Source organism: Helianthus annuus, chromosome 2 (genome assembly GCF_002127325.2).
Source record: "Helianthus annuus cultivar XRQ/B chromosome 2, HanXRQr2.0-SUNRISE, whole genome shotgun sequence".
In the NCBI taxonomy this organism is placed as follows: domain Eukaryota; kingdom Viridiplantae; phylum Streptophyta; class Magnoliopsida; order Asterales; family Asteraceae; genus Helianthus; species Helianthus annuus.
Genome location: NC_035434.2, coordinates 171,658,046 through 171,669,470, shown reverse-complemented (window position 1 = coordinate 171,669,470; position 11,425 = coordinate 171,658,046). Strand labels below are relative to the sequence as shown.

Genomic DNA, 11,425 nt, shown 5'->3' with positions numbered 1-11,425 from the left:
GCATTGTGTGACATAAGGCGAGCTCTGCACAAAAAGCGAGCTTTTTTTCGAAAAAATTCCCACTGAGGCACGCACTTTTTGTACAGAAGGTGTTTTTCTGCTACATGTAGCTAAAATGGTTGTACATTAAGTGATTTATACATTAAATCATATATAAACCTTATTTATCACTATATTTTGGGTAAAGGATGCTAAAAGCCTATAGAATATATATATATATATATATATATAAAAGCACCTTGCGCCTCACGTACGAAAAGCCCGCCGCTTTTGCGATTTGCGCTTTGATTTTGCCCGCCGCTTTTTTAAACCAAGATCAAGCCCGAGCCTGACATGTGAAGCACGTCAGGCTCGTTGAGCCTTATCGAGCCTCAATGTAATATTAGTTTCTATTAATATTTAATAGCATTTACGCCTTATTTAAAGTTGTTTAGTAAGCGAGCCGAGCCAAGCTTGTTTAAACTTGTTTACGAGTCGATCCCGAACCTAAAAATAAGCTAGTTTAGTAAACGAGCCTGAGCCTCGGCTTCACCTATTGAACTTGCGAGCCTAAATGAGCCAACTATATTAACTAAAATGTAATAAAGGAGTCGAGCCCGAGTAACTACCAACGAACCGAACTCGAGCTTTAATGACCAAGCTCGGAACGAGCCCTCTTATAAGTTAATTAAGCTCGAGCCTGATCAAGCTTGGGCTCGACTTGTTTGCACCCCTAATTAAAACCGGCCAGACCGAAGTGACTGAACCATCAACACCTCTAGAAGTAGTAAAGTTTTTAACTCTATAACAATAATAGCAAAAAGTAGCATCATATAATTGTTTTGGATTTGGCCATTAAGAAAGACTGATTGTATAATCAGCATGCCATTATTAACAGCACTAAATATCAATCAAAACAAACTCAAACCTTGCAAGCTATGAAGCATCATTTTCATTCTCCAAAACAGAGTGATGCAGAGTAACCATGAGAGAATCTCGGTGGGTCCAAACGTTGAGGTAATTTAGCAACACAGTGGCGATACGATTCATAGGCGAATACCTAATTCGGATATTTTCATTATCCTTTTGTTCATAGCAAACCTCTCGTCTTTTAGAGTTGACGCCATATTGGCAACCTGAACGTCAAAAGTGGAACGCAAGACTTAGAAGCAATTTCATACATATCCCTTCATAAAACATCCTTCTAAATTTCATAATATCGTATTTACCTTTTTAAAATAGTAAAACTATCATATTTACCAACTTTATAGTAATAAAATAAAGGCAAATTGGAAAATAATAATCCCATCTTTCTTAAATTGGCCGATAATAATCCCAAGTCAGTTATTAGCCAATAATAATCCGACCTCGTCCATTTTTTTTGTAAATAGTCCGCCGTTAAAATAGCTTAACGGAGTTAAGTTTTTTTCCGAATTACAAACCGATGTTTTAGGGATTTTGATCAGAACGAGGATACGAGTCGATTGATGTAAAACTTACCTCGAAATACTGCCCCCAACCCACGAAAACGGTGCTTCAATTCGGGTGTTTAACTTCCAATTAACAAAATTCAAGCCATTTCGAACACAATTTCGAGGTAAGTTTTACATCAATCGACTCGTATCCTCGTTCTGATCAAAAGCCCTAAAACATTGGTTTGTAACTCGGAAAAAAACTTAACTCCGTTAAGCTTATTTTAACGGCAGTCTATTTTACAAAAAAATTGGATGAGGTCGGATCATTATTGGCTAATAACTGACTTGGGATTATTATCGGCCAATTTCAGAAAGATGGGATTATTATTTTCCAATTTGCCTAAAATAAAACAAGCTACTTTTAAAATTGTACTGAGCAAAAAAAGTAAACATTGTGAACTGACATGCTTCGATCATAACGCTGTTTTCCTATTCGTCTGTATGGTTAAACAAATGTTACAAGTAACTGAATTTAAATATTTTTGTTATGAAATGGATACACATGATATATTTAGTGTTTTGAGATTAATCCTTTATTCAATATGTAAGAATATAATCATGAGAAAATATTTTTCAGATCGTTTTTTAACACACTAAAATTTCATTATAAATAAGAAATTCCGAAAAAAGTGTTTCTGACAAGTTACCTCTCCTCTCAGTCGCAAAGCTTCTCGACCGGGAATTTCTCGCAAATCCTCCACAAGATCTGTTTAAAGTGCAAAACATATCAAGTAAACTCATTTATTCTTGCAAGAAAACAATTTTATTCTACGGGGTGTTTGGATGTGCATTATAAAGTTGATTATTGCGGCTTTGATTCACAAAAAAAAAAAAAAAAAAAAAAAAAAAAAAAAAAAACACACACACACACACAGTTTTCTGGATTTGGATACAGTGATTTTAATAATGATTATCTCACCAAATAATATCACTATCGAATAATGACATTCACATCCAAAAGTATCAGTGGCGGATCTAGGATTCACGCCAAGCCGTAACGTTTTATAAATAAGCCGTAACGAAATCAAAAAAACATCAAATTTTTCCAAAATTTACACTAAAAACGTCAAATTTTTCCGAGCCAAGCCGTAGCGGAGGTTACCCCCCGGTAACCTCTAGGTCCGCCCCTGAAAAGTATCATGTATCCTTTGCGGCATGTTTTGTTACAGACGGTTATTTGATTAGTAAATTAGCACCCACCGCTCTTTTCTTGAGGGTTTTTATTCCTTTTCTATGGGTGTGCGGGGGTGAGGATTGATAAGCTTACCGTTAGCTTGACATTCAACTTTGTGAGCCGATTTAGCAAGACTTTTAATCTGACCTCCAGTACTCCTACATAGTAAAATAGTTTACAAGATTATTGCTTAAGATAAACATATTTACAATTAGACCTGGCAAACGGGTCGGGTTGGGTCGGGTCGGGTCATGGGTCAAAACGGGTTCGGGTCAAAACGGGTTCGGGTCGAAACGGGTCAATTAAAAAAAGGGTTGTTTTGGTTCGGGTCAAAACGGGTTCGGGTCGGAACGGGTTCGGGTTGAAACGGGTTTGGGTCGGAACGGGTTCGGGTCAGAACGGGTTTCGGGTCGGGTCGGTTAAAAAAATGTTATTTTTTTACAACACAACAATTATGTTTTGCATTTATTCAAGTGCAAAATACCAAATGTTACAGTCATCTGATAGTTCTCGTTTTACAATTACAATACCAAGTTTTGCATTTATTATTACATATGATTCTTTATAGATACAGACATATGTCTTAAGTGTGTTTGTTTCTGTATTATGAATTGAGAGAAGGTGAAAACGAAAGCGTACAGTTGCATTGCATCCTGTGTGTGTATGTATGTATATGCAAAACATAATTGTTCGAGTCGAAACGGTTCGTGTCGAAACGGTACGCGTCGAAACGGTTCAATTCGAAACTACTGGTCGAAACGGTACGGGTCGAAACAATTCGCGTCGAAACGGTACGCTCGAAACGCTTCGCGTCGAAACAGTACACGTCGAAACGGTACACGTCGAAACGGTTCGCGTCGAAACGGTTCAATTCGAAACGGTACTGGTCGAAACGATTCGCGTCGAAGCGGTACGCTCGAAACGCTTCGCGTCGAAACGGTACACGTCGAAACGGTTCGATTCGAAACGGTACGGGTCGAAACGGTACTGGTCGAAATGGTACGGGTCGAAGCGGTTCGCGTCGAAACGGTTCGCGACGAAACGGTTCGATTCGAAACGGTACATTTCGAAACGGTTGATTCGAAACGGTACGGGTCGAAATGGTTCGATTCGAAACGGGACTGGTCGAAACGGTTCGCGTCGAAACGGTGTTCAATTCCTATGTTTCACCCTATTTTCAACCAATAAAAACACACTCACCTTTATTTCCTCCACGACGATAGCCAGATGTTTTTGGCTTATCGTCAAACTCTTTATCTTTACGCGCCCACCACAAAAACCCAACCAAAACTAGAAAAATCGTTTTCCACAACATTTGGGAAGCTTCAAGTAAATACAACCAACTAATAACCGTCTAATCTAGAATTAGAATCTATATATTCAAGTAAAGTAAGAAAAAATCATGTCGATATTTCTAGGGACATAGTGCTCGTGTGGGACATAACAATTCTTGCCCTTTGTATGAACAGTCTTAAAATATCCTTCAAAATATATAGAGTAAATTGTCATTTTAGTCCATGAGGTTTTGTTCAAATTGTCATTTTAGTTCAAATAGTTGTTTTTTCTCCTCTAGGTCTCCGATTTTTCATTTTTCTTGCCATTTTGATCACATTGCCTAACTTAGTCTAAAAACCAGGTTATAATCAGGGGTATTTTTGGCATTAAATTATTATGAGGTTTATAAATTATGTTGTAAACTATCCCTGGTTATCACTACACAACAGTTATGCCAAAAATACCCCTGGTTATAACCAGATTTTTAGAGATAGGCAATATGATCAAAATGGCAAGAAAATGGAAAAGTCAGGGACCCAGAGGAGATAAAAAAAATGATTTGGACTAAAATGACAATTTGGACCAAACCTAAGGGACTAAAATGGCAATTTACTCAAATATATATTTGCATGAGATACTTCTGTCTTCTGTATCTCTACTGTCCACTAAACAAACCCCACTATTTCTAAAAAAAAATATCCACTTGTAAATTCCTATAAAACCCCTTAAATATTGGTTGCATTCTCCTCAACACCAAACTAACAAAATTTATCAATATATTTTTTGTACAAAAGCAACTAGAAGATGAGATCACCTTCAAAACATGTAACCAAAAGGGTTAGAGATGCTGAAGCTGAGTTAAACTTGCCTCCCGGATTCCGGTTTCACCCGACCGACGAGGAGCTCATCGTTCATTACCTTTGTCGTAAATCCCAATCGACGTTGGAGAGCGTTAGTGTCGCTCCACCATCGTGGATTATCGCGGATGTTGATCTATACAAACATGATCCCTGGCAGTTTCCTGGTAATAAGTTTTCTCAAACATGTACTTATAGGGCTGTAAGCCTCTATACGGACCGAACCAAGCGAGACTTGTTTGTGTTCATTCGTTAAACTTTTTTATTGGACGGATGGGCGGTTAGCGAATATATATTTGGACGAAATTCATGTCCTTGTTTTTTTTTAAGTGAATGAATTTGTTTGTTTGTGTTCATTCGTTAATTAGATAAACGAACAGAAACGAGCCTTTTACATATAATATTGTACATAGCGCTGTAAAAGGATCGAACAAAATGAGACTCAAATTTTTTTTTTTTTATAAAAATAGAGTAAATTACGTTTTTGGCCCCTGTGGTTATATCACTTTTACTATATTAGCCCAAAATAAGAATTTTTAACCTATCTGCCCCCATGGTCTTTATAACTAACCATTTTGGCCCCTAAGGCAAGGAGGGGCGGTTCCGTTATTTTTATCACGGAACATTCTATCACGCGTGAACTTCGATATTCCCACCCCCACCTAATAGTATAACGCGTTATATTTTCCACGAAATCCATTTTCGTTATTTTCTTCACGCGTGATGGTTTTTTTTAGTGTAAATGTTGGTTGGGGGGAAATTGTTGGGTGTGGTGGTGGTGAGTGATGATCACCCCCACTAAAAAAGGTTGTGAATGATGGAAAAATGGTTGATGACATGGCGGAACTTGATTGGTGCTTGTGAGTGATAGAATTCTATCACTAGTGACCACCCCCCTCTCCTAAGTCTAGAGATCATGGGGGCCAAAATGTTAGTTATAGAGACCATGGGGGCCAAAATGGTTAGACTTAGGGGGCAAAATTGTTAGTTATAGAGACCATGGGGGCAGATGTGTTAAAAATTCTTATTTTGGGCTAATATAGTAAAAGTGATATAACCACAGGGGCCAAAAACGTAATTTACTCATAAAAAATCGATTAAGTTCCAAGCCAAACCGCCAATTACAATAAAGTGGCAGTAACGTGCAACAAGGTAAATGAGACCTTGTTCGTGTTTTTTCGTTAAGCTTTTATTGGGCAAACATATGCTTCGCGAATATATAACTTGAAAAGAATTTGTTGTCTGTGTTCAGTTCGTTTGTTATGCAAAAGGGGGGTTGCGGGGCAGCTTGTTGCCCGTTTACCTGTCGTTTTTTGGTAAAAAAAAACAAATGAATTTGCTTGTGTTCGTTCGTTACTTCGTTAACTATATATAAATGAACCCAAACAAATGTAAACAAACAAAAACGAGCTTTCTACATTTAAACTTGTATATCGGTTTATAAACGGACCGGACCGAACTGAACCTAATTTTTTCCTTAAATTTGTTCAGAAATGGCTTTGTTTGGAACAAAGGAATGGTATTTTTTCACACCAAGAGACCGGAAATACCCTAACGGGTCGAGACCAAACCGGGCCACAGGAAACGGGTACTGGAAAGCAACCGGGGCAGATAAACCCATTAAGTTAAAATCCGACCCGAATACAACAATTGGGATAAAAAAGGCCTTGGTTTTTTATGCAGGAAAAGGGGTCAAAGGAATCAAAACTAATTGGATCATGCATGAGTATAGACTTGTTATGTCAAATCCTACCACAGTTTCCAGGGTGAGTTTTTACACTTTTTATTTCATTGATTTCATTTAAGGTGTGGGTTGGACAGGTTCGGGTGCCGGGTTTAGACGGGTTCAGGTCAATACGTGTTCAGAGTAAAATGAGTTTAGGTCAAAACGGGTGTTTTAAAAAAGTATTAATTTGGTTCGGGTCAAAACGGTCCATGTCAAAATGACTCGGTCGGTTAAGAATGGACGTTCACCAACTATGTTTTCTAACGATGGTTAGTGATGATGGTGGTGAGTCCAATGGCGTACCCAGGAACTCTTTTCTGGGAGTGCGAACCAGGGGTTTAACCAAATTCACCCGTTCTCTAAATTTAGTTGACTACCAATTTTTATTCTTCCCAAGTCAACACATTCTTTGAAAAAACGATCATGATTGCCACTTGTAATTTTTTTTTGCGTTCAAAACGAAGCCTAATTAGTTAAAATTCTATTTGTAGCTCGACGATTGGGTTCTCTGCCGTCTGTACAACAAGAAAAACAATCCAAACGAGATGATCGTGTTAGAAGACGATAACATTATTCATAACCAAGATCTTCATCTTGCATCTCCATTAGGTGAGTTACAAAAAGAGAACAGTTGCAATAACAACAATAACAGTTTTGATTCATTTGAATATTCGGATGGTGAATCTTTGACTAAAGTCAAAGGTACAAGTGAGCAAGTCAACATAGGATTAATGGAGAGTTTGATGAAAATAGAGGATGCTGATGATGGGAATGATTGGCTTGAGTGTTTGAGTTTGGAAGATTTGCACCATTGTTTGGTAGCAATGCCTCCTAATGATGACATTATTTTATCACCCAAACCAACAACATTTTTCTAGTTGGGTTTGATTATTATATACTAGGATGGAAATTATGAATGTATGATAATAGATTAATAGGTGTTTGGGGATATTTTGATTAGTATTATTAGAGATGATGCAAAATTTGATTCATGTAAATAGTTGTGGAAGGGGTTTTCTTCTAATATTCTATTTTTTCTTGGTAAGGGTACTAAATTTACTTAAGGGAATATTATTAGATATTTGAATAAGGTCTAGTTGTTTTTTTTTTTAATAATTTTTAAGCAACCGTTTTTTACACCTGAATACTTATTAGAGTTTATTATTTTAAGAACTTAAAAAAAAACCTTAAGAACTTTGATAACTTTGAACAATCTTATGACGTGGCATTTTATGTGGCAATTGATTAGTGACGTGGCATTTAGTCGGCTAACTGGGTTAGGGTTCTGTTAATTTGGGAGTGTCAAAGGAAAATAAGTTGAAAGTTGGGAGTGTTGTGGTACAAGTCGAAAGTTGGAAGTGCTTGTTACGTACAAATAATAAAAGGGTCGTTTATGTCATTTTTTAGAAATAAGTAGAAGGACTTAATATGTCATAGTGATTGTTGAGGGTTAGTTAGAGTTAGTTACCAGTATTGTTAGTTAAATAGACAGTTGTAACAGTTTGTTCATCATCTCGATAATGAATTGAAGTTTTCCCTCTCTTACGATTCTCTCTCAATTTCTTATGTAACAGTGGTATCAGAGCTACCGATCCTCATCGGAGCTCCTTTCCGCATTAGTCCGGCTGTAAGCGGTCATTCAAACCTTGAATTTGATCATCGATTCGATCAAATTCCTTCTTTTCTTCGTGCGTTTTTTTTTTTTTCTAAATTCATTGAAATTGATTGTTCCAATTTCAAATCTGTAACAAAATTCAGTCGGATTGATTGATTTCGTTGACCTAATTCGGTAAATTGTCCCACATTTTTGTTCGATTAACAATGGCGACCAGACAACAAGAAATGGAACGAATTGAAAAATTAGGGCAAGATAACAAGATTATGATTGAAGCTCAACAATTGGTGTTAGATCAAAATTCAGAGGCAATTCAAGTGCTCCAATTAAGCATGACAAAATTAGTTTCACAAATGACAGAAATCAATGAGAAATTAAGCCATGGGAGGCATGGTCATCATCACACTGATCAAAGATTGGTTCGTACAGGGAGATTAGATTTTCCAAAGTTTAATGGGACAGAAGTTGAAGGATGGGTCATCAAATGTAATCATTTCTTTGCTGTGGACAGAACACCAGAAGATTCAAAGGTGTACTACGCTGTAATCAATTTACAGCGTAGTACACCTTTGAATCTTCTGGTGTTCTGTCCACAGCAAAGAAATGATTACATTTGATGACCCATCCTTCAACTTCTGTCCCATTAAACTTTGGAAAATCTAATCTCCCTGTACGAACCAATCTTTGATCAGTGTGATGATGACCATGCCTCCCATGGCTTAATTTCTCATTGATTTCTGTCATTTGTGAAACTAATTTTGTCATGCTTAATTGGAGCATTTGAATTGCCTCTGAATTTTGATCTAACACCAATTGTTGAGCTTCAATCATAATCTTGTTATCTTGCCCTAATTTTTCAATTCGTTCCATTTCTTGTTGTCTGGTCGCCATTGTTAATCGAACAAAAATGTGGGACAATTTACCGAATTAGGTCAACGAAATCAATCAATCCGACTGAATTTTGTTACAGATTTGAAATTGGAACAATCAATTTCAATGAATTTAGAAAAAAAAAAAAACGCACGAAGAAAAGAAGGAATTTGATCGAATCGATGATCAAATTCAAGGTTTGAATGACCGCTTACAGCCGGACTAATGCGGAACGGAGCTCCGATGAGGATCGGTAGCTCTGATACCACTGTTACATAAGAAATTGAGAGAGAATCGTAAGAGAGGGAAAACTTCAATTCATTATCGAGATGATGAACAAACTGTTACAACTGTCTATTTAACTAACAACACTGGTAACTAACTCTAACTAACCCTCAACAATCACTATGACATATTAAGTCCTTCTACTTATTTCTAAAAAATGACATAAACGACCCTTTTATTATTTGTACGTAACAATAATTGATCGTTAAACAGGATACATACAATACAATACTTTCACATTTAACCTTCTACTTCTAATATTTACATATTAGGCACTAACTCTACTCACATAACTTTCTAACTTAACTAACAAGATTTACCAACTTATTTATTTATACACAATATAGCATTATGTCCTATTTAATTTGACACGGCAAAGCGAAATGGCCACCCATTGTGTTGGTGGCAATTTTATTCATCAAACAGACTTAAAACTTAATAGTGCATTACATTTTACAATACCATACTTGTATCCCTAAATGAGAACAAGAAGAAATAAATACAACACACGAAAACAAAAATGAAATCCAACTTACAACTATGGTTGTCAAACCCTACGCACTTTTGCAATGAACACCATCACTTTCACATAAACCCAATTTTCAAGGCTATTCATGACGTGAAAAAAAGCATGTCTCCCACGGCGATTAACAATTAAAGCAATACACACCATCCAAAATCCTGTAACAAAACCACATGCCCCTCCGATATAAAACCATCTTTGAAGATCATCTATGTGTTCCCCTCCTTCCATACTTTCACGACTGACGGGTGGACCTTCTAATACTTTATCTCCTGGACAATATTTGGGCAAGGGAAGTCCGCACAATCCTGCATTTCCGGTGTACCATGAAGGTTCAAAGGACTGGAGTTGAGTGCTAGATGGAATTTTTCCTGGCAAATTGTTATACGACACGTCTAGATAGTTTAGCAAGGTCATTTGAGACATGCTTGATGGTAGTCCTCCTCTAAGATTGTTTCTGGATAGATCCAAAATTTGAAGTTCTTTCATCTGACCAATGTTGGATGGAATCTCTCCAACTAGAGCATTCATTGACAAGTCGAGTGCAATCAATTTATGAAGATCGGTTAGTTTATCCGGGATTTTTCCAGTTAAATTGTTGCTTGATAAATTGATGATCTTTACCAATTCTAGAGTGCTGCCAAATTCACGCTCATTTCCTTGCCACTTGATCATTGAACGGTCAATATACACGCCCCCACTAAGGTTAGCAGGATGCATATTTTTTTGGCTGAATGAGAATCCATCTTGAGCGATGGAAGTGAGATTACCCAAACAAGAGGGGATGGCTCCCTGGAGTTTATTCATGGACAAGTCTAGAATTTGTAGATATACTAATTGACATAAATCTGAAGGGATGGTCCCAACGAAATTATTTGTTGTTAAGATAAGAGCATACAACATCGATAACTTTTCTCCGATCCAACTAGGCACGTAACCTGAAAACTTGTTGGCCCCCAAATTCAAAAAGGTTAACTTGGTTAAATTCTTTAAAGATAAGGGCAATTTTCCTGAGAAGTTGTTATTGTATAAATACAAGACCTCAAGCTTTATCAAAAACTTGATAGAAATAGGAAGCCTTCCAGATAGATTGTTATATTCTAGACTAAGAGTTCTTAGGCTTGTAAAATGCCACAAACAGTCTGGAATGGGCCCAGTGAACGCGTTGTGTGAAAGATCAAGAAAGGACAAAGACCCATCCTTAATTTGGCACAAAAAGAAGATTTGTCCAGATAAATTATTTTTTGAGAGGTCTAACACTTCCAAACTGGAAGGAACATTTCGTATATGACCATAAAAGTTGTTGGAACTCAAATCTATGGTAGAAGAAATTACAGGGTCAAAATTTGATAACATATCTGTTACTATCCCGGTAATATTGTTGAAAGAGATATTCAAATATCTTAAACGAGAAGGCCACGATTTCCAAAAGTCCTCTAGAAGGTTATCTGAAATTCTGGTTTTGGCAAGATCAATACTGGAAAGATTTTTCATTGTTTGAATCCATTTGGGAAAATGAGGTCCTAACTTGCAAGAACTCAAGTCAATATCTTCAATGCTGGAAATGTTTGACATGTTAGCCTCTAAAGGAACTCCTTCCAGTGAATTGTTTGAAAGATAAACATATAAAATATTTGACTTTTCAA

General features: G+C 36.8%; 2 protein-coding genes and 1 long non-coding RNA gene across 3 annotated transcripts; 1 reads left to right on the top strand and 2 right to left on the bottom strand.

Moving 5' to 3' along the window:
* Positions 1–762: 762 nt before the first annotated feature.
* Positions 763–2,841, bottom strand: LOC118488375. Its single transcript, XR_004884431.1, has 3 exons — positions 2,722–2,841; positions 2,102–2,160; positions 763–1,115 (listed from the first exon to the last, which is right to left on the bottom strand). It is a non-coding gene; the product is annotated as an uncharacterized LOC118488375 (long non-coding RNA).
* Positions 2,842–4,674: 1,833 nt separating this feature from the next.
* LOC110927223 (NAC domain-containing protein 67) lies at positions 4,675–7,457 on the top strand. The gene is made up of 3 exons (XM_022170873.2): positions 4,675–4,927; positions 6,252–6,526; positions 6,978–7,457. Exons 1-3 carry the CDS (start codon positions 4,708–4,710, stop codon positions 7,362–7,364), a joined length of 882 nt encoding a protein of 293 aa, XP_022026565.1. The 5' UTR covers positions 4,675–4,707; the 3' UTR covers positions 7,365–7,457.
* Positions 7,458–9,803: 2,346 nt separating this feature from the next.
* Positions 9,804–11,354, bottom strand: LOC110900811 (receptor-like protein EIX2). Its single transcript, XM_022147675.1, has one exon. The coding sequence runs from the start codon at positions 11,352–11,354 to the stop codon at positions 9,804–9,806; it is 1,551 nt and encodes a 516-aa protein (XP_022003367.1).
* Between the last annotated feature and the right edge of the window lie 71 nt (positions 11,355–11,425).